The 27,291-nt window shown below is 30.3% G+C and overlaps 1 protein-coding gene across 1 annotated transcript in view; it reads right to left on the bottom strand.

Moving 5' to 3' along the window:
- LOC107441037 (nephrin) overlaps nucleotides 1-27,291 on the bottom strand; it is a 353,729-nt gene that overhangs the window by 182,410 nt on the left and 144,028 nt on the right. The window contains exons 3-4 of the mRNA XM_043050259.3: nucleotides 17,608-17,729; nucleotides 6,197-6,254 (exon numbers count right to left, since the gene is read on the bottom strand). Coding sequence (XP_042906193.1) covers nucleotides 6,197-6,254; nucleotides 17,608-17,729 — 180 coding nt within the window. The remainder of the gene's footprint in view (nucleotides 1-6,196; nucleotides 6,255-17,607; nucleotides 17,730-27,291) is intronic.

Here is a 27,291-nt window from a genome sequence, read left to right as displayed (position 1 = left end):
TTGAGAGAAAAAAAAACATTAATTATTTAAATTTGAATATAAATTCATTTTTCGTCAATTTAATTCAATATACCAAAAAAAGCTTGCTGACAATAAATATGGGCAATCAATCACGCAGAATTTCTTTGTCCAGGGTCTTACCGGATATATATTGAACAAATATAAGGAAGATGTCCCCTTAAGCTTTATGTGGAGGATTAATAGGTTCGGGACAGGGTGGACAATGAGTCACCCAAACTGGAATTCATCTCCTTACCAAATAAGGTTCGAGGAACCCATCCCCATCCTTTTAATTCAACATTCTTTGATTTCATTGATGAATGATATAGAGAAAAATCTCAGCTGAAAATTTTTTTTTTAAATAGATTAAAAAGTCCAAGGATTTCAAGAAAGCAACTATGAAAAAAATGTCAGGGTCGATATTCGTGATAAAAAAATCCACAAAATACCTAATTTTTTTTTAATATAAACATAATGGAGTCTTTATCATATTATAATTATCAGATGTAGAGATTTAAAAGGAATCACAATAGAATTAAAAAGAGCATTGCTTTTCGAGTACCATTTAAAAAGTAAGGAAATAAGTTTATTTAATTTGTTTTTAAGTTAACCGCGTCAGTTGAAAAACTAATAATATATGGTTTTAAAATGTTTTTCAGAGTGTATTTGGCATTATAATTTATCTAATTAATTGTCCCTCTCTTAAAAATATCTCACTTCCGCTTGAATATTTGTCTTCTATTGTTACGAATAAATAAATATGATAAAATATTGCTACGAGAGAGCATCTTGGCTACAGTATGTACCCAGCTGCATGGCACTAAATGGTTTCATCAAGTGGGCTTAGTTTTTTTATACTTAGTTGGAGGGGTTAGAATTCTGATCGTTTAACCATATTATATAAAAAAGTAATCAATAAACAGTTTGAATTTCTTTTTTTTATGGTTATTTGGCTATTTTGGTTGAATATGGGAAAATAACAATTAAATAAATTGCTATTTAACACTTTTACCGAGAAATTTCTAAAAGTGTTAAGTATTTTTTTAAATATTTATAACCTTTGTTGGATAGCCGACCCAAATTTTGGGATTACGACTACTGATATTCTACTACGTAGCCTTGTACTCGTAATTTTGAACCCAATCCAGAAGACAAGGAAACTCCTAGATCAAGTATTGGGAGAAATTTGCCTTCGGGGAAGACTTTTGATGGAACTAACTCGCATTTGCGTTATATGGAGAAGGAGGCCACGAGAACATCTCAAGGTTAGCCTGACGTCAAGGGCACTCTAACCCATGATCTGTCTACCACTGAGGATATTTCAAGCCAGCACTACGGTCGGTGCAAGCCGGATGCGGGATTCGTATCGACCAGCCATCACTGGGATTCGTATCGACCAGTCATAGCTGGGATTCGTATCGAACAGCCATCGCTGGGATTCGAACCCGGTTCACCTCATTGGAAGGTAAATGCTCTATTGAGCCATCGGGGCTCAAGTGTAAGTATTTGTAAAAAGTAATTACATTTGAGTTTTATTGCATACTTTATATATTTTATTTTGGGGGTTACACTAAGTATAAAATTACTTCACATTCAGCATTCCATACTAAACGCATTCTGAAATAGAAACAGACCTACATTCAAATTTATTAATACAATTAAGCAAAAAAAAAAAGCAACATATTTGTTTACATTTAAAATTTCTCTATAATAATACCATATCATCAATAGGATCATGATAAACAAAATAGTTCAATGGTCTCCGCGTGAAAAGATCGCAGGGTAAAATAGAGGGTTTGTTAATCGATAGATCTTAATGGTCTTTTAACTGTTTGAAGCCTTCATCAATTATTAAACACCTTTCCCTTAGGTGATATCCCAAACCCATTATGGTTCGCGATATTTTTAACATCACTTTCAGTAATTCAGTCTCTTTTAAGAGCTCTTTTACTCTTAAAAAAAAACTTTAGAATTAAACAAAGAAAGCAAAAGACGGTTAAAGAATTGGAAACTTTTATGAATTGTTTTTCGAATGAATAATCCTGTTGTTTCTCTGATAATTCTGACTTTTCTAAGAACTATTTTTGCAGCTGTTTTTCTTAAAAAAATTCATCATGTTTATATATTTTATGTCATTTTATACTATAAGTAAAGTATCGTGAAAAAAGTTAGATTATACTCATTATGTTTGCATTATGTTTACAATATGTTAACATACAATTTGAATAAATTTTTCCTTGAATATTTATTATATCTAGTTTTTTTAATTATATGTTTTTCAAAATATATTTTATGGTTATATAGTTTTGTTATTTGATATATCGATGAAATAAAAAAAAGTTAAATTAAAATATACTTATTATTTATAGTTCTTTTTAAAATATATTATTTATATTTAACGATAGATTAATCTAAGAAAAAAGATAAAATTTACATAATATTCTTAATAATTAATGTAATTTTGTATAACAGTCCAGATCTTGTGAGCTTTAATTGTTTATTACTAGATTTTTTGTATATTTTCTCGCATTGTAATTCTTAAGTACATTCTATATTTAAATAGGTTACATAATTACTGATATCTTTAATAAAATAACAAATGTTTTGTATAATACTCAATATTTATTCTGCATTACGTATTAATTTGGATTCATTATTGCCAAAATGTTTGATATGTATTTATATCCATTTTCTAATTGGATTGTTATTAGATCATCTATAAAATTCTGGATTAAAATACGGTAAATATTCCCGGCTATCAATATATGGTGTCAGTATTTTTTCACAGGAATTTGAACCGGAATTTTTCAAATGTAACTTGTTTTCACACAAGTTTCAACAACTGAAGCAAGGTTTAATACAAGTATCATAAGTGATATTCATAAACAATTAAGTTACCTATATAGTGTAAATTTGCAATGCGATAACGCTATAGATTCATTATCGTATTTATGTATGGGACTTGTCCAAGTTCGATAGAATTGATTGCAGTTTATTTAAGCCATACAAAATTTAAATAGTTCTTTTTCTGATTGGTTGAAACCTATTAGAAAAGAAAAACGTTTGTAAAAAAAAAAATAATCTCGTAAAAACTGTTTGTTTATTAAAATTTTAACGCTGAAATATTATTATAGAGCCTTATGTGGCCTGTACAAAATCTGAATTTATTAATAGTTGCATAATTTGTCAGTCAGTAATTTGCCTTTCAAGGAATTATTTATTTAAATGTGCTAAATTTAATACAAATAATGGAAAGGAGACGAGTTAAAAATGATTGCGTTAAAAATGAATGAAATAAGCTTTTGAAAATTCACGAGAGACATTTTTAAAAGTTTTGACACTTATATTATTGTTGACAGTATTTGCTGACACAATGAATTTTTAAACGGAGTTCATAAAACTAAAATAAGGTTTGTATTACATCTACAGTTTTTGATTAATTAAGTCTCAAACCTTGAATTTTAGACAAATACTTTGTAAAATGTGCTGAAATTATTTTAATATAAAATAATAAAAAAACTCGTATGTGCAATAGAAACTACTAAGTTGATCAATGTTAAATCAAGTAAATTTGATTAAACTAGAGGTGATGTTTTAACTTTCGTCTTAAAGTACTTCAAAAACAATGTTTTTTCATCAGCCACACCTGTGTTTAATTTCACATTGTTTTTTGCTCAAAATTCTGAAGTTAGTTTAGCAATAAATGCAAAGTTGTTAGTAATTTTATTTGAGCATTTATCAATATTAAAAATGTGCATGCAACTTAGAGCATAAAAAAATTGGAAATTGTTAAAATTACGTCCGATTCACTGTAAAAAATAGATACTCAGATGTCGCGAAACTTTCCTTGTTTGTGACGAAACAATTTCCTTCTATATGCTCAGAGGAAAACTTTCGTTAAAGTGACGAAATAACCATCGTTTCTTCTTCGAGGTAACATTTCGACAAAAGTAAAGAAATATTTCGTCATTCCATCCCCCCCCCCCAAAAAAATAAAAGCATTAGCGCCTATGCAAAAAATAGATCCTCGGATTTCGCGAAATTTCCTTCGTGACGAAACAGTTTCTTTCTATATGCTCCGACTAAAACTTCCGTCAAAGTGAAGAAATAAATATCGCCACTTCTTCGAGGTAACAAGGTCCCGCTGTAGACTGATCGTTAAGACACGGTTCCCAGCAGATCACCGAAGTCAAGCATCACTGGCTGCCGCCTGTGTGTGGGTGGGTGACCACCATGGGTGGGTGACCACTTGGATCAGTCTACGTAGGGACCGAAGGTTTGCGGTATAGGTCCTCGTTAAACTGTTCTACCGTAAAGTGCTCGACTTCGCGTACAGGTCATCGGGCTACCAAAGCGGGGGTGCCATCCCCTCTGCAGAGGATCAAAATTGTGATGGTATGTCTTCGGATCATCCTCAGGGATGCTTCCCAAACCGTCGCAAATGGCTCATTGTGCAGCTCTAGTGTGACGTAAATGAACTACTACTACTCGAGGTAAGAAATTTCTTCAACCTTAAATAAATAATTCGTCATTCTATCCCCCCCCCCCGAAAAAAAAACATTAGTCCCTAGTGTATCTAACTTTTCTAATAATTACATAAATGAGGGCGCCATATAGAGGGCACAATACTTCAAGGACACATAGAACAAATAGATAAATAACACCCATGAGCAAAGCGGGAATCATACCCTGGATAGTCCTGGTATGAAGCCAACTCCTTGACCACAATACAGCCGGTTAGATTAATTCGTCATTTTATTTTCGATTCTCTAGTTTTTATTTTAGTTTCGCCATTCTAATTAATATTCTTCCACAATGCACTTCGATGAAGTTTCGAAATGAGGAAATATTTTCGCCATATTCGCGCTTCATCACAAATCACACGATTTCGTAACAAAATGAACGTAGTTTTTACTTTGGTTTTGCCATTTTAGTTAATACTTTTCCACAATGCACTACGATGAGGTTTCGAAATGAGAAAATATTTTCGTCATGTTCGCGTTTCATCACAAATCACACGATTTCGCAACGAAATGATTCTCAAAATCAACGAAATACTGCTCAAGGATTGCTGAATCATCAAAATGGGACAGTTTTATTTCTGAGTGTGTTCTTGAAAGTTCTTTTTCAAAAAAGTAACAAATAAATAAAATATTTCCAAAACATATATTAAGGAGAACACCTTGGGTTTATGAAAAAAGTTTTGGTATTTTGATAAGAATGCTCCCTATGAAGCCCCCTTTAAGCCTCCTGTGAAGCTCCCTATGAAGCCCTCCTTTAAAACACTTGATTAAGTAAAATACTGATTTTTATTTCTACAGCATTCCTTACTTTTTAACTGATTTTGAAATAATTAGTTTAAAGTTGTAGATTGTTACCTAAATAAATATATCCCTGCATTATTAACAATGCGGCCTTTTCATTTTCTTTAAAATACAGAAGCTTTTTCATATAAAAACTTTCTCCTTAAAGAGAATGTTTTAAAATATTATACTCGTATAATCTAGTTTATTTTTATGATTTAGTTTTAAAAGCACTTTTTTAAAAAAAATCTGATATATTTCTAACCGTTTCCGATATTTTTTCCCTTGCGCTTAACCCTGCATTTATATTTTTAATATTGATAAATGCTTAAATTAAATTACCCCGCTACAACTTTGTATTCATTGAGATCGTTTTAGCGTGACGCAAATAACTTAAGCACACCTTTAAATTAATACTATGTCGCTCTAAAAAGGTTAAAAAAAAAGTGCCTCACGTGAATATCTACTTAAATATAATCAAATTTTTTAGGAACTAAAAATAACTTTTCCAAACAAAGCTATTTATTTAAATCAAAATTTATGCTTACAATGCCACGCGATAAGTACAAACTAATAACCTTAAACTGAGAGCTTCCAAGTTTTCTAAACAATAATCCAAATAATTTAGCCCTTGCATATTAATCAAAAATATATCCTTTGACCCAAAAGAATGCATCAGCGGCAGAAATAATTGAGTTATGTATGAAATATTAATGCCTTGGTATGTACTAGAGTTGGGCATTTTTATAAACTTACCACGAAGCCTTTAAGGGTCCGTGTTTTGATGCGTGACTGCTTTTTTGCGTGTTAATAACCGTGATTGAGGGGAGGGGCTAAGGCATAAGGGATGGGTCTAAATTTTGCAAGGAGGGGGAAGGAAACGTATTGCTTACCTAAGATGGACACGCGAGCTGCTGCTCTGATGGGATGGTTATCTTTCGCTGGTCCCACCTGTAAAAGAAAGAGGATTCTTAGATATTTAATTACTTTAATGTCGAAAAATGTTGCTGTTACAGAATTAAGTTCTTTGAGAATTTCAGCAGACAAAAAAAAATAAATAAATAAACTAGGTGCAATCAGTAATCGAAAGATAGGCTGCTAAAAATATTTAAGTGTTTGGTAAAGACCAATGATAATGAATAATTTTAAAATCTTTCTCAAAATTGAAGAAAAATATACAAATTTTGGCAATTTATTTTTAAGTTAGAAAAATCAAAAACATTTTTGAATTCTAAGCAAATAATTACTATAGAAGGAAGAAATTCAAGGTATCATAAGTTCCTTATTTTCTGTTTGACGCCTTAAGGCCCTCCTAATAATGAACTTTCAATTCCTGTTTATCTTTTCCCCGTAATCAAACAGGTTTTGCTACTTTGTGGAGCTGCCTTACTTACAAGTGTATCATAATTTTTGATATCATTTTTATTTTTTTTTCTCTTTTTTATTAATAAATCACCACGTCCTATGTGCATATTTTTTCTTAATTTTATTCTTAATAGGTAAACATATCATCCTTATAAATGAGTTTTCGTTTCTTGAGACTATTCATTTCAGAAAAATATTTTTTTTTATTTAATTCAAATAAAGAAAGTTTATAAAAAGTAAGATTGTTATGGTAAGAGTAAGCAATTAAATTTTAAAAAAAATCTATATTCATATCTAAATATATAAACATTTTAATTCAAGCACAAAATAAATAACGCTACATAGTAAAAATGGTCTCTCAAAATTGAGCAAAAATCTTTAAAAATAGCTTCAAAACAAATATAGTCAAATTTGAAAACCCCATTTACTCATAATTGAGTATTGTGACATGCTCAAAACAGCACATATCCAGTTTTGAGACTAAGCACTATCTCATTAAAATAAGATATTACCCAAAATTATATGCATAGTCTTGAAAACAACAATGATGTGTGGTTGACACTATGTATTTTGCACAAAAATAAGTATATATTGATTTGAGCTTGTCACGATACTCATTATTGAGTAATGAGGTTTTCTAATTCTTCTATACTTGTTTCGGAGCTATCTCGACTCCTTTTTGTCCTATTTTGAGAAACCCTTTTTTCAAGGATATATTTATTTATTGTAGGTACTATATTTTCTATCATGCCGACTGGACTGTATAGGGGTCAGAGAAATGGCCTTGCATCAGAAACGTTCTGGATTCGAATCCCTGGCAAGACATTGATGTTCTTTCATTCTCTGTACTATAGGTTCTTACTGTGGAAGCAACGTTGGCCCACCTAATATGGTGCCCTGAAAGAGTAACCAGCAAATCTGCCTTTCAGATACCTGTATTGACGAAAGGTCAATCCCCAGGTGGGCATAGGAAAAAAAATATTTTCTATCATTTAAAAACATTTTTGATAGAACTAACTAAAACAAAACTTGTTAAATAAGTCAGATTAAAACAGCTTTTAATCTCACTTTCCTTTTTTTTTTACAGTACTTCGAAAATTGAAATAAACAAATAATTTTACAGCTTCTCAATTATATTTCTCCCGCGTAAATTCAGTTTTTTTTCTTCATTGATATCTCTGATGATAATGTTTAAACATGGAACTTTATCTAAATGAGTTTTCTTTTACATAAAATTAATTTAACACAATTCAAACGTTTCAAGAAAATGATAAGGTAAAATATTAAGTTGAGTAACGATGCTAGATAAGCTCGCAAACACTCGAGAATTTATTGAAATGTATTAAAAAGACTTAAATTTAATTAATTTTTTTTCAGTTCAGAGAAACTAGTCCTGAATATACTCATTTTTTTCTAGAAAAAAATTAGAATTAATTCGTTTGAAATAACTTTTAGGTTTAAGTTAAAGCTACTCTAATTGAAAAGAAGTTCTAGTAGAAAAAAATGTAAAAATGTTAAAAAAATAAATGTAAACCTATAAGCAGTAGAAAATAATTTGAAAAAAATAAAAAATAATTATATATATATATATATATATATATATATATATATATATATATATATATATATATATATATATATATATATATATATATAGGGTGTCTCAGTTAAGCGTTTCAGAACTATTAAGAGGGGTAGGGGGCATCCTGACGACTCGAAATCATATAGCAATGTGGGGTCGGAAATGCTTTCCTGAAGCGGTGACGTACATAGAAGCACCATAAAGAAAAGAGACCGTAAGTGAAAAATCGCTATAATAATACATTGAAAAAATTATATGGTACATGGGCCAAAGTAAGTGTTCGAAGTTTCTGCCACCGGCTACAATGTACACCTCACATCTCCGGCGCATGGACATTCGAACATTCTGCAATGCTCCAGGCATATCTCGCAGGCAGCTACTGCGATTCTTGCAACCAGCATTATCAACAGGGGTGTCATAAACCAGTGTTTTCATATGACTCCAGAAATCAGGACATGATAGGTCGGGTGACCGAGGAGGCCATATAATTTTTTCAATATTTTATTATTGCGATTTTTCACTTACGGTCTCTTTTCCTTATGATGCTTCTGTGTACGTCACCGCTTCAGGAAAGCATTTCCGACCCCACATTACTATACGATTTTGAGTCGTCAGGAAGCCCCCTACCCCTCCTTGAAGTTCTGAAACGCTTAACTGAGACACCCTGTATATATATATATATTAATTCAAAATAGAGTTCATACCAAGTCAGTATATCTACAATTAATTCAATTCATTTCTATATATTACATTGGTCTGCTATGTGCCAATTTATTCATGTTTCTAAAAAAATACGTGGCTAGTAAATATATCAGCAATTTATTCAGTTCATTGGTCTACTATGTACTAATGTATTCATATTTCCAAAGAAATACGGGGCTAGTTAATATATCTGCAATTAATTCTACAATAAATTCATTTCATTCCTGTATGTTATATTGGCGTACTATGTGCCAATTTATTACTGTTTCCGAAGAAATACATGTTTAGTTAATATTTTTACATTTAATCTACAATCAATTCCGTATATTCCTGCATATTGAATTGGTCTACTATGTGCCAATTTTTTTTGTTTCTAAGGAAATACATGGATAATTAATATAGCTATATTTAGCATACAATAAATTCAGTTCATTCCTACATAAATTGGTCTACTATGTGCCAATTTATTCATGATTCCAAAGAAATACATAGCTAGTTAATACATATGCAATTAATCATAAACCTTTTTAAGTAACAGGGTGCTACTTTTTAACACAGATTATAAAAGTTGAGGAATATACTGCTTAAACATATAAAAAAATAGGTCACTTGAGTTACAATTGATTTTAGAAACTTCCGCGTGAAACAGAAGTACAGTTCGCATGTCTCTCTTCCATTAAATACTATCAACGGGTAATTCATTATTCATAAATTCGCATAAATCAGCGTAGTGTATCACCATAGGTGTTAAAGAGCCAAAGAACAGTTCCCCATTTTCGTTCTTGGGCTACGATTTCGTCAAAGAATTTTCAGTTAGAATGTAATTTATTCCAAGCTTGATGATTTTTTTCAAGGTCTTTAGCAGGAATGGTAATGGTTTTTTCGTGAGCATTTGGGTTAGGAAAACTGAAGCTTTATTGACTGACACAGACATCATTACGGTAAAGAAGAAAAAAAATAGAAAAACCACCGCAAAATAGCTTTCTTTCATGAATACATTGAATGTTTAGGCTTAGGACGAGGATGAATAACTTAGAATGCTTTATGGTGCGATTAAAGATTTTATGATTAAAATAGACTGGGGTAAATGGTATTTGTCGTAATATTTTCGTAATCTGCAATTTACTTAATTAAAGTTAATTTCGATGATAATTAAAAATTGCTGAGTTATACGCTTGGTTTGAATAGAATATGCAAAGAAGCAAAAATATATTTTATCGTTTTAAATGGATCAATTTAATATCTACGAAAACGTTCCATGTCTAATTAATATTTTATGTGAGATGAAGTCGATGAAGAACAATTAAATTATATTTTTAGCTGTAACTTTGATATAAAATAATTGCTTTGAGTGAATAGCTTAATGAATATGCTGGTGTATGCGCATAAGTCATAGTCATATGCTAGTTTTGTATCCCGGGATCTTTTTGGCTATTGGTTTGAAATGAATCAGTGTGAGCCAATATTCTTTAGTGTTTTTTATTTAAACTTAACGAAACGATAACAAACAAAAGACTGAAGAGAAAAGTTATGTATCCTTACAGATGCGCACACTGCGCCATCTATCGCAAGGTAAAAATTTAATTTAATGGAAAGAAGATGCAACATGTATGCGCATAAATCAAAATGCAAATTTGCAATAGCACATACTCAAAGATTCTATAAACTACAGATGGCTTAAGAATGGACAGGAAGGAAAGTTCACTACAGCATTGTGGATCGTAAAACCCATATTTTTATTTACATTTAGCAGGAAGTAAGCAAAAACTACAAGCTGCAATGACACAACAAATAAGTCATTGAGCTGCTATTGTGAATGTCCATGATTTAATTCCTGTTAAAACCCACCTTGTTTCGTGTCAATGTGTATCAGTTAGTTTAAGAAGTAGAGGCAGCTGATGTGAAATGCTAAACACTGTCGTGTCACGTCTTTGGACTCAAAATTGTGGTATTTTTACCTTAATGACTTCTGTTAATTGCGGGAATGCTTTATTTACTCGGGTTTGATAACATCGTTTTCTTTGAATGTTATAATAATTTATAAACATAATTTGTAATAATATATAAAAACTCATCAATGCAATTTATAAGATTCTCTATTACTTGTTGACTTTTGAATCAACTCATAAAATTGAGACAGTTGAGTACAGTGTAAAAACCACACTGTCATGGTTTTCTCATTTTTAATGTAGTTCTTAGAGTTCTCATATTTTTAATGGAGTTAATAGATTGAGCTTTTCAAACTAGTTTCTTTTCATTCCTCTTCTTAGGCGATACAGCCGGTTACCGGTCAAGGCTATCTCAGTTGATGTAGATGTGTTAATAAGAAAGAAAAAACATTGGTATTTACATATTTAGGAAATCTGGGAACACATCAGCACTACTAATTTAACTTTCACCTATGAAGCCCGTGCTCTTTATTATTTTTTTTATATATATTACGATCGTCGTTCCATTTTGTTTCTTTTTGTAGTATACTGAATAAATAGTTAGTTTAACTTAAAGATGTCATGTTCAGTCAATACTAGCATAACTCAATAATTTCTACAGGTTATGGACTCCAGCAAGCTATTTATGCTAAGTTAAAATAATGAAATAATGGAGTTTGGCGATAGTTAAGCGGAAGTGTTAGTGCTAAGTTAATTCATATTCCGAAAGTCAGCAATTGCAGTTAGTTTTAAGTAATGGATCAAGGAAAAATCCAAGTGAAACCATTAAGTGGTAAAAGTGATTGGGCAATTTGGAAATACAGAATTAAGTTTGTTTTGAATTATCATGCAGATGCTCTGGAAGTTGTTGAAGGAAAGATGTACAAGCCAGAACTGCCTGAGCCAACAGCTTCTGAAACTGTCAAAAAGAAATATAAGGATGATCTCAGAGAATTTAATAAGGCAAATAATTGTGCTATGATGGTGTTAACCAACTCTATGACAGAAGACACATCACAAAAGGTAATGAGATTTTATAGCTCAAGAGAAGTTTGGCTGGAACTTCAGAAAATTTTTGAAGATTCTTCTGACAACCAGCTCTATAACATTTGTCTTCAATTCTTTAAATTTAGTTGGTCAGATGATGATATGTCAGCTCATTTATCAAAGCTCAAAAATTTATGGAATGATTTGAATAGTGGTCTTGAGAGTAAAAGTGAAAACCGGCTACCAGAAATGTTGCTAATTTGCAAAATTTCGGACACTCTTCCTCTCAATTATCGTGCATTTAAATCAAGTGTGCTACTTTTGAGCAATGAAAAAAGAACTCTAGATGAACTAACAACACAGTTATGTACTCATGAAAGAGAGATAAAGAAAGATTCAAGTTTTAGTGAATCATTAAATCAAGAAGCATTAGAAGCAAAAGTGACTAGAGCCAAGCCGATTTTTAAAAGTAAAAGACATCTTGGAAAGTGCAACTACTGTCATCAAAATGGTCACTGGGTGAAAAATTGTCGAAAGTGGATTGCCGATGGTAGGCCAGCTAAGCCAAAGCAAAATGAAAATCTTCAAGATAGAGATAATGTTATTGCAAATAATTCATTATTAGCTCTTCACGAAGAAGTTTTTTCACTTGAAGAAAGCAGCTACGATTGGTTTATAGATAATGGTGCTTCAAAACATGTCACCAATAATAGTAAATTCTTTGCCGATTTTGAAGTTTTTGATTCCCCGCATGGGATTACTGCTGCAAGTGGTAAGGTACTACCAGCTATAGGAAGAGGCACTTTAAAGATTATGACAAAAGTTAATGGTGAGAGACAATTTAAAGAACTTAAAGAAGTTTGGCCTGTCCCAGATATTAAGAAAAATTTATTTTCAGTACTAGTAGCACAGGATAGAAACGAAAACAGTAAATTCGTATCAACAACGGAAGAATTATGGTTAAAAATTGGTAACAAAACTGTACTCTATGGTACAAGAAATGTAAGAGGTGGTTTATATAAAGCACATATGCAAGTTCGTATTCCAAACAATCCAGTGGAAGTGAACTTAGTTACCACAAGTGATTCTATTCTGTAATTATATCATGAGCGCTGGAGACACCAAGACAAACGCCATGTAAAGAATGTTCTTGAAAAGCAAATGGAACTTAAAGTTGAATTTAACAATCAACTCTGTGAAGCATGTATATACGGTAAAGCTCATCGATTGAAATTTGGTAATAGACAGAAGACCAAAAGCCCAGGAGAGCTTATCTCAACAGATGTCTGTGGACCTTTTGATCAATCATTTAAAAAGTATCGTTACTTTGTAGTTTTTAAAGGTCATTTTACTAAATTTCGCTATGTATTTTATCTTCATAAGAAATCAGAAGTTACCCAAGCTCTTGAAAATATGTTAGCACATGCCAAAAATCTAGGGCACAATATCAAGGAGATCTTGAGTGATAATGGGGGAGAATTCGATAATGAAAATGTGAGAAGAATCTTGCATAAAGGTGGAATTATTCAAAGACTAACAGCTCCTTATACGCCTCAGAAGAATTGCGGCAGTGAACGAGAGAATAAGACTTTAGTAGAAATGGCAAGAACTTTGAAGAATTCCAATTCAGAAATAAATTTTCTTTCATCATTATGGGCAGAACTGATAAATACGTCTGCGTACATATTAAACAGAACAGGAAAAAGTTCATTACCAAACATAAGTCCTTATGAACTATGGATGGGGCAAAGACCCAGAATAAAACATATGCGAATAGTAGGATCATCATGCTATGTCCATATACCAAGACAGAAACGTAGAAAAATGGATAAGAAAGCAATAAAAGGTTATCTATTGGGATATGATGGTGATGAAAGATATCGTATCTGGATAAAGGAAAACAATAATGTTATCTGTTCTCGAGATGTAATATTTGATGAGAAACCTCTAACTAATTGCGAAGATTCTGTTGTAATACCTTTAATTGATACAATGAGTAAGTTGCCTACAGAAGCTGAAAATGAGGGAAAGCTTGATCAAAATTACTTAAAAGAGAAAATGAGTTCAGAAAAGGAAAGTGAAGATAGAGAAAATTTATTTACCATGAAACTGAGAAATCGCACTGAACTAAAACAGCCTAAAAGTTTAGAAGACTATGAAATGGCAGCTGAAAGTTTCATATCAGATTCAAATGAGCCAGAGTCATACGAAGAAGCTATCAATTGTAAAGAACACAATTGTTGGATAAAAGCAATGGATGCTGAAATCAAATCACTAAAAGAAAACCAAACATGGATATTAACACCTTTACCAGAGAAAGCCAAGGCTTTGCCTTGTAAGTGGGTGTTTCGTATTAAGAAAAATCCTGACGGTACTATAGATAAGTATAAAGCAAGACTTGTGATTAAAGGCTTTAATCAAAGAAAGGGTATCGATTACAATCAAACTTTTAGTCCAGTTACTAAGTTAGGAACTGTACGTTCAATAATAAGTATTGCAGCTTGTGAGAATATGCATCTTACGCAATTTGATGTATCAACTGCCTTTTTATATGGTGATTTAGAGGAAACCATTTACATGTATCAACCTGAAGGTTACACTAATGGCACCAACGATGTATGCAAACTCAAGAAAAGTTTGTATGGCCTTAAACAAGCTCCTCGTTGTTGGCATAAATGTTTTGGTAGATTCCTGTTTAACCTTGGCTTTAAAGTTAATGAAGCGGATCAGTGTTTGTTCATTCGGGAGAAAGAAGATAAAAAGCTACTCGTAGCTCTCTATGTAGATGATGGACTAGTTGCTGCTACTCACGAAGAAGAGTCAAGAGACTTCATAAATCTGTTGAAAGCTCAGTTCAAAATTACAAGCAAGCCGTCATCATATTTTTTAGGAGTAGAAATTTATAGACTTGATGATGGAAGCATTAAAATTGGACAAGAAGCTTACGCCACAAAGATACTACAGCGGTTTGGTATGAGTAATTGTAAGCCAGTTCATACACCCATTTTGAAAGAGGAAGAAACATGCACTACTGAAGAAGAGAGGGAAACAGTATTTCCTTATCGTGAAGCTGTCGGTGCATTAATGTATCTTATGATGGGCACTAGACCTGACTTGGCATACGCTATAAGCGTTTTGTCACGTAAGTTAGAAAATCCTGCCAAAGAATATTTTATCAAAGTAAAACGGGTATTTCGATACGTTGCGAGTTCCAAGCAAAAATGTATTATCTATAAATCAGGCTACAAACCCGGAATTCTAGAATGTTTTAGTGATGCTGATTTTGGAGGCTGCATGAAGACAGGAAGATCGACGAGTGGAGTTTTAGTTTTGCATGCAGGTGGCGCTATATCTTGGTTAAGTCAGCGTCAAACTATGGTTGCAATATCAACCACAGAGGCTGAGATAGTTGCTGCAAATGAAGCCGCAAAAGAATTAATTTGGCTTAAAAGACTCTTCAATGGAATTTCCTCCTTGACAGAAGTGCCAACAATTTTTGTTGATAATAGTGCAGCTGTCAGATTGGCTCAAAATCCCGAGTTTCATCGTAGAACGAAGCACATCAGTATAAAAGATTTCTTCATTCGTGAAAAGATTTTAGAAGAAGAAATTAGTGTGCAACAGATCTCAACGGAGGTGCAAACTGCAGATATATTGACGAAGCCCTTGCCTAAGCCAAGACTTTTAAAGCTATGTGAAAAGATAGGACTCTTATGAACTCTTAACAATTAAGTGTTACTTAGAAATTAGTAATTTAGTTTTTTCTTCTTTTTAACAAGGGAAAGTATTGATGTAGATGTGTTAATAAGAAAGAAAAAACATTGGTATTTACATATTTAGGAAATCTGGGAGCACATCAGCACTACTAATTTAACTTTCACCTATGAAGCCCGTGCTCTTTATTATTTTTTTATATATATTACGATCGTCGCTCCATTTTGTTTCTTTTGGTAGTATACTGAATAAATAGTTAGTTTAACTTAAAGATGTCATGTTCAGTCAATACTAGCATAACTCAATAATTTCTACAAGTTTGCCTCATTTACGTCTTTCTAACGTTATATTTCTCAATCTATTAACTCCTAAGTCCTTTAACCACTTTTTTTATTCTATCTAATCATCTTGTTCTAGGTCTTCCTCTTTTTTTCCCTCTGGTGTTTGGAAGGTTATTTTTTTAACGGATTTTTCACCGCCATATCGAAATACATGTCCTTTCCACCTTATTTGAGAAAGCTAGATGATTTTTACTATTTTAGGTACTTTGTATTTTGATTGTAATTCATGGTTGTAACAAATTCCAGGTTCTGTTTTCTCTATATGGGCCAAAAATTTTTCTAGATATTTTTCTCTCAAAAGTCAACAGTTTTTGCTTTGTTAAATACCCAACAATCGCTGCAAATAAAACTATTGAACTCACTAGTAACTTGTACAACTGTATTTTTGTTCCACAGCTTATGTATTTAGATTTGAACTGGTTTCTCAATTCATGATAACATCTAACTGCCATGTTGAATCTATTTTCGATTTCAATTTTTACGTCACTATTATCGTTTACTATTGTACCTAAATCTTTTACCTGAGCCACTTGTTCAAAATTATATTCATTACTTTTCAGTTGTTCTGTTTCCGATTTGTGATTCCGTTTTACAGATTTGTTATTCTGTTTGTTACTGCCATGAATTTCTACATTTCTTTACCAACAGCATAATAATATTTGAAAAAAATCGTATTTAGATTTTGTTTCACTGACTCATCAAGCTATTAAAGCTGAAGTGAAGGAAGTCAAATCTTTCATAGTTTCATTGATATTAGTTCAATTATCCATAACTATATTTTTCAAGTTCTGCTCTTTGACTCCTTTTCTTCTTATGACAGTGTATGATGCAACGTCAGTAAGACACTCTATTAATTAATTACATTACTCACATAATACAGGATCCAGAGACATACACGTATGCCGTTTTAAATCACTGGAGCTAATTGACAGAAATCAAATTAGTTTCCAAAGATGAAGACTTTAATGAAATTGATAACAATCATTAAATATATTATCAATTTTTCTTTCTAAATTTAAGACGCTATAGAAAAAGTTTGGATTAAGTTTAAAATGCATTGTATTTCCCTGCATATTTGGAAGATGTTTTGTTGGAAAATGTTTAGGTGATGCATGGAAAGTATTGCATTCCTGTATATCTGGAAACTTTTTATAGAAACTGTTTAGGTAATACTTGATACTGTTAGGTTGCTTTAATTTTCCGGAAACCAGTTAAATCAGGACTTAACGAGTTTTAGAGGAATGAGCGTACATTAGATGTTTGTGTGCTTAGGAGACAGTGCTGGTAGTTCACAAGGAATATCTCAAATCTATGTGTTGGGTAATAATTATGCATTAATATTAACAACAAATAGACTGTATTACCAACATCAAATATGGTTAAAGCATATTTATGGAATCATTTTTCTCCACTTTCATTAAATTCATCTTTATTTAAATTTCTAATAAACATAAGCAACTTTTTTTTGTTCTATAAATAACCAGAAGCATTTTTGCAATTTTGATTGATCAATATTTAAAAAAAAAAAATTAGGATTTGTTTTTGATTTTAACTTTCTGATGATCAATCAGTTTGGTATCTCTTTGCATTGGTATCCTAAAACTAGCATTCCTATGCAAATTTTTATATCAACATTACAATAAACAAGATAAGCATTAATTTTTAAAATTGCATTTGGCACTTACTTGGCACTGGTACTCTCCTTCATCCTCCAGTTGAACGCCTCTTAATCGTAAATTGTAAACACCTCTTTTATCATCTACCACCATACTGTATCGAGGATAACCAGGAATATCTTTATGAAAACCTGCAAAGATAAATTAATATATTTAACAAGAGTGTAATTATTTTTTTATAAAATTAATCATGATAAAAAAAAACATGTGCGGTGTTGCAAAAATTGCTCCATTCGTAAGAATTCGGGGAAAACTTAAAGTTATTATCAGGTATCAAACTGGTTTCGACACAATATTTTTTCACATCACTACTTTCGACTTCAAGCCGACCGGCCTGTGTAGGGGTCAGGGAACTAGCCTTGGGTCAGAAAGGTTCTGGGTTCAAATCCCGGGCAAGGTATGGATGTTATTTCATTCTCTGCACTATCTGTCCTTGCTGTGCGAGCAACATTGGCCCACCTAATATATTGTCCCTGAAAGAGTGGTCAACAAATCTGCCCTTCAGATTTTTTTTTGTCGTATGCCTGTTTAGTCAGTAGGGATGCGATTGCTCCTGTTTTTCAGTGGCGCCATCTATGGCCAGGAATTCGACTTCTGCCACGCCATTCACACAACCACAACCCGCTTATAGAGTGGGTCGCATTCACACAAATTCACACACACAGGAGAAAGGACATCGAACGCAGAGAGAGAGAAAGAAACATCAATGCCTTGCCCAGGATTCGAACCCAGGACCTTTCTGATGCAAGCGCAGCTCCCTGTCCCCTACACAGGCCGGTCGGCTACCCTCTGATGCCTGTATGAAAAAAGGTCATTCTCCAGGTAGGCATTGTAAAAAAAAATCGACACAATATTAATCATGGGAGCGGAAGGCCTGAGACTTTGTGGCAAAGGCCTGAGACTTTGTGGCAAAGGCTGTTCTTTTAATAGGCAAACTGTTCAGTACACTTCTAAAATTCCTTTCTAGACCAGTAAAATGTAATTTCCTATGCACTACTTTGCACTGATTTGAATGAGTTAAAAACAATTGATAAATGTAACAGTTCAATAGCTCTCAAGTTTTTAAGTTTTTATCTATAGATCAAAATGGTTTCATGTATACAAAGAACTTTTTTTCATACAAATACCTGCTTAAGCACCTGGTATTTATATTAAACAAGTGACGCATTGTATGTTTTTTACAATAATTCTATGAAATGAAATGCTATAGGTAAATAACAAATTCAAAGAAATAAGTGTTTTATGAGTAAAAAGTTCTAAGTTATGAATTATAACTCTCATAGCTTCTTCTCTGTAAGATGAATCAACTCGTTTTTGGCCTCAATAGATTTCGCTTAAAATAAGGAGAGTGGAATCCCATATTTCATTACTTTCTTGTATATGCATTAATACCAAACATGTGGGTTAGTAATATACAAAACTGTACTTGTTTATACATTAAAACTTTAAAAACCTTTGAGCTATTAGTAATATCGATATAGATTTCGCTTCAGTTGATTCAGCGTGAAAGTTACATAAGAAACAAAATATAATTATCCAAAATTTTAATGTTAAATTGTTCTTCCGCTTGACCCTTACCCACCTCCTCAGTAAATTCGAGATGTTGACAAAAGCTCAAATCGGGGGAATGAGAAAACTTTAGGTTTCTTTAACTGGTATATTTATTTAAACTTAAATTTTAATATCTAAAAAATCGCATTTGATTTTATTTCTCTTTTTTTTAACAAACATTTTTTTAGAGTTGAAATTATTACTATTTCAGACAAGAATAATCATGTATTAACTTCCGGAATTATATTCAGGTATTCGAAATTAATAGCTATCTTTTTTAATTAATTGCTAGTGGTTTTATTTAAAAAGTCTTTAGAGTTTAAGCGTTTTACATTTCCATTTTACTTTTAAAAGATTTGTAAAAATTGTATTTTTCAGAAAAAACTTGTATCTCTAACAGGCGCCTGTCAGAATCATATGTAATTAACAGAGCAATAAAAGTTACGAGTAGTAAGTTTTTTTTAAGTACAATTACTAATCAGCGTTTCAAATAAACTATTCCTTTTTGAAAAGACAGAGTAAAAAAAATTTGCTTTAAACTTTTCAATCAGAATTAATTTTTTTTCGTTCCTGTTTCCAAGACAGTAGAAATAATTATTACATTCTGCTCATTTCAGTATAACAATCACCTCTGAATAGTTTCTTGTTGCGAGTATTATTTTATTTATAAAAATAAAAATAAGAGTTAGTTTGATTGTCTATATCTCTTTTAATTCTAGAATCATCGTGAAATATATAGACAATGGGTGAATGCAGCAAATTTAGCCCCCAATCCTAAGAAATTCAGGAGGAATATTTAAAAATGAATTTTTCTCATTATCTTAGAGTTAGCAACATTGATATTAATAAAACTACATCCGATTCTGTTTTTTTCTAATATAAATATGCTGCATAACATCAATGATGCTTGCTTATAGCAATTACTAACCCGAAAAGGAGTTTATTGCACATGTTTATTGCATGTAAGATATCGAATTATTTTTTATTCGCTATGATAGATAAACTCAATAATTCACGTGAGCATAGTAGCATAGGCAGATCACGCGTCTAAATTAGTATTTCTTAAGTAATAAGAAACACCATGTTTATTTTTTTTATGATCATGCTTCTAAAACGAATTTCTATAAAACTAAATAATTTAAAATCAACGGCATTTTAAGAAAAATATTTTATATATTTAATATATTTTATACATATTGCATATTTTATATACTTAAAAGACAAATACAGAATTTTTTTAAAGGCTGTTCAACCTTCGTTGAACAGCAGGCCCAATTTTATGGGCTTACGACTACTGATGTTCAGCTCCGTTGCCGTGTAATTTTGAACCCAATCAAGAAGACAAGGGAACTCCTCGATCAAGTACGGAGAGAAATGTGCCCTCGTGGAGGTTTGCTTGATGGAAATCTGTATTTGCGTTACATGGAGAGGAAAACCATGGAAACCTTCCAAGGCTAGCTTGACGGCAAGGGGAATCTGACCCATGAACTGTTTAATACTGAAGATATTTTACGCCAGCACTGAGGTCGGTGCGAGCCGGATGCTGAACTCAAATAGACCAGCAATTACTGGGATTCGTACCCTGTTGAACTCATCGGAAGGCGAGATCCCTATCCCGTTAAAAAAAAACTATGATGCAAAATAAGGGAGAAATAATTCTGATTCTTTTAATTAAAACATAAAAAAATTGCAATATGTTATTATTGATGCCAATTACGTTTAATTTTTTTTATAGGTAATGAGTGAAAAAAACTAAATAAGCTATATCGAAATTTATGGAGAAAATGTACTTATTCGTTAATGCGGAACATAAAAAATTGCCACACCATTATTGAAACCTATATTGCTTAAAGGATTTTGGAACTTGACACATTTGGTATTATGGTAATTGGCGCAATTTTCATCAATACAAAATATTTTAATATACACTCGTTGACATAAAAATTAGAGCACCTTGAAACTGTTGTCAAATTTCTTGAGTCAAATTGATGATAATCAAAATTCTGGTCCCAAAATTAACAATTTTCACAGGTTTTTATCCTTTTTGAAGACCCTTTTAGAAACCTCTTTCCAAGGTATCTATGTTAAAACAGCACAATCATAAGACAATTATACTATGTACCATAGACACTACTTTCAATTTTATGAATGATTTCGCAGTGTTATTCATTCATAGATATTAATTCATAGATTGTTTAATTTGTTTTACTTCCTACAGAGGACGGGAATTCAATAGTTCAAATTATAAAGTCACTTACGTTGCACTGAAATACGTAAATATACAGATTTAAAAGCAAGAATCTGTATCAAATTAAAAATAGAGATGTAAAAAAACCTGTATTAAAAAAGATTGCGGTGCATACTTTTGATTTTTCTTACTTAATTACTAAAGCTCTAAATTTATAAAGTCATTTACGTTGTATTGAAATGCGTAAATATACAGATTTAAGAACAAAAATCTGTATTAAATTAAAAAGAGAGACGTAAAAAAAAAGTGTATTAAAAAGAGTGTTGTGCATATTTTATATTTTTCTTACCTAATTACTAAAACTCTTAATTTATAAAGACATTTACATTGTATGGAAATGCGTAAATATACAGATTAAATTTTTTTTTTATTAAATTGAAAATAGAGATATAAAAAAAATCTGTATTAAAAAGAGTGTGGTGCATATTTTAGATTTATCTTACTTAATTACTAAAACTCTGAATTTATGTATTTCATATGATTAGTTATTCCAATTATGTCGAAGCAAAAAATATATTTGTAGAAGCTCCGTTATTCTTTTCACAATCAGAGTTAATATAAATGATATATTGCACACAGTATGAAAAATATAGTTAGCAGTAAGCAATTAATCAAATCACAAGAAAACATATTAGCCAGACATTTTAATTTTCTTGTTTTAATTTACTTAAACATTCAAAGTAAATCTTTGCTCATTATTGATATTTTTATCTCAAAAAATATTTTATTTTTCAATCTTAATTAATTCATTTCTTTTCAAAAAAATAGATTCATATTACATACCAAAGTAAAAAATTCTGATTTAGCATTTAAAAAAAATATAAGATAAGTTTGAAAGCTTGCTTTTTTCGATAAGGAAAATAAAAACGAATTCTGAAAAAAATGAGAATTGATTAAAATGGGTAAGTTGTAGTTAGTGAAAGAAACGTTTTAAATGGAGTGACGGTACATAATTTGTTGCAAGCAAATGCAGCAAAAATAAGCTTTACAGTACTCTTTTAATTTTGTTTAATTGATGGCTATGGCAGAATTTTTTTGTCGATGTATTTGATTTCAATCAAAATGATATTTTGAATTAAAAAATGCTAAAAGCTGCGAGATTAGAATAAAATCAATTTTAATAATGTTATTTTTATGTATTTCTTTTCACAAATCTTTCTTGATAATTAAAAATGTCATTACATTGCAACATAGGTTTAAATCAGTTGCATTCACATTAGATATTAGCTTTTGAAAATAAAATAAAAAATTTGTGTGATCGATGTATTTTAATCATCTATGCTAATTATATAGTTTATAATGGATATAGAAATTGGTGAAGGAAATATTTTTAAATTATTTTTATTAATTACATAGGCAGTTTAGAAACTATTTTTATTATTTTGGAATGTACAAATTCAAATTTTATCGTAAAATGAAAATGAATGTAATAAAAATGAAAGATTATTAAAGAAAATGAAATTTCAATGTAATATTTATAAGCAATTCGATTTCTCAATAGGTTATAAATTTATGTAATGATTTCTATGAAATTGTAGTAAGTTTTGAAGCTGTTAATCAAAATTGTTTTATATGCACATGTATTTTATTTAATTTGAAATAATGTTTTGATTGAATTACAATTTTTTTTTCTTATCTAACTAAAAATATAATTACATTACAACTAAGAAGTAAATTGATAACGAATTGATTCTGTCTTTATTTTTATGAGTAAAAACATAGTAATGGGTGTATTTTAGTAATTTATGTTATTTGCATGGTTGATGTGAAATAAGAAACTATTTGGAATGTAAACTTGAAAATCTTTTAAAATATTGATACATTTACAGAAGTCAATAAATTATCTAAATGTCATTCAAATTAATTTTATTTTTTTGGCGTCTTTCAGCAGTATTTCAAATTTTTCAAATAAAAAGCTAATATTTAATTTTAAAATTATAGAAGGTTTAAAAGAAAATCTTAAAATAAAATTCAATTAAAATGCTCTCTGAAAAAATGTTTTTTCCTTCAATATAAAAAATCTCACATTTTAACTAAAATAAACTTTGCATTTTTAGTTTTGAAACGAAACAAATATTTTTATGGATAATGCAGGTAGTTTTGAATAAGCAGTTGTTTAAAAATTTAAAGAATATAATATCTTTAAAATAATGTCTAAAAAATTTACGTCAATGGAAAATTTTCTGGGCAGAGCATAAATTTTAAAAAAACAAATTAATTTTACTACAAGTATAAAATAATGAAAAAATTATCTTAAGCAAAATTCTGTAGATCACAAAAAAAGTACTTTTGGCGCCATAAATCTATATTTCGTTATACAAAAATACTTTTAAGTTTACTAAATAGAACTGTTAAATATATAAACTGTTAAGTTACTAAAATAATTTTAAGTCTTAAGATTTATAAAAGAAATCTTTAAAAATGCATGGAAATATGAAATAAAATATTCTTTAATATATAATATTTTATATATTAAAAAATATATGCAGGTAAATATATATTAAAATAAATATATATTACTGTTAGCTAAAATTTTATTGAATAATTTGATTTTGTTGAAAACCTTTATTCATAAATACAAGTTTGAGAAAATAATATAAGAATCATAACTGAAAATGCAAACGGATTATGGTAAAAATTTTGGCAAGGTCATTACAACTGCTAGTGCAATTTTTTTTTGGAATTGCATGACGTTACTTTAGAACTGTTCCTAAAACATTCTCACCAATGAAGTAAATATTTTGAATTCCGATTTATAGAAAACAGACAAAAATTATACACACAATATTCATAAAACAGTTCTAAATTCATAAAGTTATTCTGTAATAGTTTTGCTCGCATACAATAGGCTTAAGACTAAAACCTAGTTTCGCTAGTAACATCAATTGCAGAATTAAGTGCTTCCCTTTTGATTACACTGAACATTTAAAATCGTCTGCATGTTTCTCTAGTGTAGGCTTTGTGTCATTAAGACAATTAAGGAATCTAACCAGGTTTTCAGTATTACATTGAATTTGCAAACACTCATCGAAAACTAATCTTTTAATGAGGATTTTGTAAATAATTTGGTATTTAATTGTAATTATTCCTTGGAAAATTCTTCCCTCAGAAGCGAGAGTTTCTGTGAATCTATTATAATGATCATCGTTTCGAGCATTATCCAAAACTGGATGCTTTGGAACTTTTCCTATTTTGTCAGTAATTATTAAGCAAAAGGAATATTCATTGAGGATTTAAATCGAATAAGTAATGTAGGGATACTTTTAGCAATTTTCATTATTAGCACGCGATTTCCGTAGCTTATAAAAGATTTGAAGCCATTATTTGTTTAATTTACACTGTGGAAATTCTGTTTGGCGCATATTGAATTGCGCCAAACTTTGAAATGTTTTATCCTTCCAAAAATGAGAAACATTGCTGAAAATTACGTGTTTTCGTTACTAATGTAAAGAGTTTCAAAATATGTTTTTTAATTGATAGTTGTTTTCTAAAGTAATATATCACATTTTGTAAAGAGAAATTATATTGTTCACTTAAAGGAATCTAATGAATACGTAAAGTTTTACAAATATAATTAAAATATGCATTAAAAAGAAATCAAAGACATTAATTTCTAAGCTATGTAGAAGAAAACTTTTGTTGTTTTAATAATTCTTGAGAGAAATGTTTAAACACATATCTCTTGTGTGAATTACGATAAGTTGTTGCATACTTTAAAAACTTGTACAAGAAAATTATGCATTGAAGCAAAATCTATAATATATAAAATTCCAATGACTAATATATATAAATTATATAAATTCTAATCTATATAATCTATAATCTATAATCTATATTCTAATCTATATAATCTATATTCTATAATCTATATTCTAATCTATATAATCTATATTCTATAATCTATATTCTAATATATATTCTAATCTATCTATATAAATTCTAATTATCACAAAACCGATGAAATTTAATTTCTTGTGTTAGCCTCAATAAGCTATAATTTGCTTATCCAGGTGCTTTTGATTGCGCTTCCTAATTATGCTTACTAATTTGTGTAGATAAGATATATTGTATTTACTTAACGATTTATGCATATAATAACGTAGGTAATGTATTTAATTATGCTTACTATAATAAGAATTTAGATCAACACTTCATTTTTAATAATGCTTGATATTTGATACAGGAGAGACACGTGTTCGAGATATCAGCCGAAAATAGGATAGCAGCTCACTCGGAGATGGATAATTATTGATATTAAACAATCAATAATTAACGATTACCAATTACATTAGTAAATAATTAATCAATCATTAACTCTATTATACTGCCATTTTTAAAGTATTCATTCTCTACACCTTCTTCGTTAGCTTGAGTGCATCGCAAGAGTTAATGTTTTATTAAAAGACATTCGATTGTAGTGTCCACAAACACTGAAATTTAAAGTTGCGCATTCTGGGAAATTGTATGTCTTGTTTTCATTGACAATGGCACTGAAATGTAAGTAAATTAAATAAGAATTTATCAATCTAAGGTTAAATAGTGTTTATAGGTTGTATACTTTGTAAATATACATATGAAGCTACACTAATATACATGAGCATCTAATAAGCTTGCCATGTGAGCTTGAATTGCTCAGTGAACTGGAAGAAGCTTATAAAACATTCCAAAGCTTATAGAGCCTGTGAGCCGAGAGAGGGATCCCTAGCAAAGAATATATATTATTTGCTCTTAAAATGGCTTTATTTATATATTAACCAAGAATTATTGTTCAGACAAGTTCTTTATTTTATTTTTGAATCTTGCGGGTATGCGCTGTTGTGCAATTGCCTTTTACATACTGTAAAAAAATCTCGATCAAATTACGGTTAAAAGTACCGGAGATCAGGGTGTCGGTACTTTTGACCGCAACATACATTTTTACATGAATATGTTATGGAACAAAAAATATGATGCACAGTAATTTTTACAGTAATTATTGTCATAAAATCGTTGAATTACTCTTAGTAAATAAATATTACTGTAAAATTTATTGTATAATATTTTTCTCTAAAACTTAATTTTACGATAAAATAGACTTTATGGATGATGCACCCGAAGAATCGGTGATTTATTCCGTAATTTGATCCTGAATTTCTTTCAGTGTATAAATTACAATAACTTAGACATGCTTCGAAAAATTTCATCACATTACAAATTTTCAATATACAATACATATTGTCTTCTCCCTTGTTATAGAACTTTAGAATTCTCGTCTGAAATGGAGTACAAATGTATACAATTTAGTTGTTTCAAAATAATGCTTAAGACAAGAACTGAAAAAAGGACAATTGCTTAAACCAACCAACTATTGAAGAAAACGGGACTAAAAAATTGCTTGATTGCTGAAGGACAGCATGAATTAGAGGACAAGAGGGATAAGAGAACAAGAGAAATTTCTTCAAGAGGTATTAAAAATATATTATGTATATTATGCTATGCTTTTATGTAATATTATTCTTTATTTTTTCTCTGTCAATAAAATTGGTTTTGAAAGTTCTTATTCTCCTATCGTCAGTATCTAAAAGAATTTCGCTGCATTTTTTATTTTTATTAGCTGAAATATTAGTTTTTGATAACATATAAATAATTTTATAATTCCTTAAGTTTTAATTGGTAATGAAAATGACTGCACTGTTTTAGTTCCCCTTTCCTCAGATGAGATTTGAGAGAATTTTATTGCGTTTTGAAGTTTTTTTCTCTTAAATATTATCTAATGAACCTGTTTTTTGTATACTTTTTTGTGTTCGTTTCGGCATTAATTATTTTAAGTTGACATTAAATTAGTCCAGTTTGACGAGGGTTGACAATAACATTTAATTCGAGATACTTGTGTTAATTGTTTTAAGTAATTCCAT

Source organism: Parasteatoda tepidariorum, chromosome 8, assembly GCF_982258835.1.
Source record: "Parasteatoda tepidariorum strain Cologne lab strain chromosome 8, Ptep-v5.0, whole genome shotgun sequence".
Lineage (NCBI taxonomy): Eukaryota > Metazoa > Arthropoda > Arachnida > Araneae > Theridiidae > Parasteatoda > Parasteatoda tepidariorum.
The sequence above is the reverse complement of the archived record's forward strand: the minus strand, read 5'-3'. Positions and strand labels throughout refer to the sequence as shown.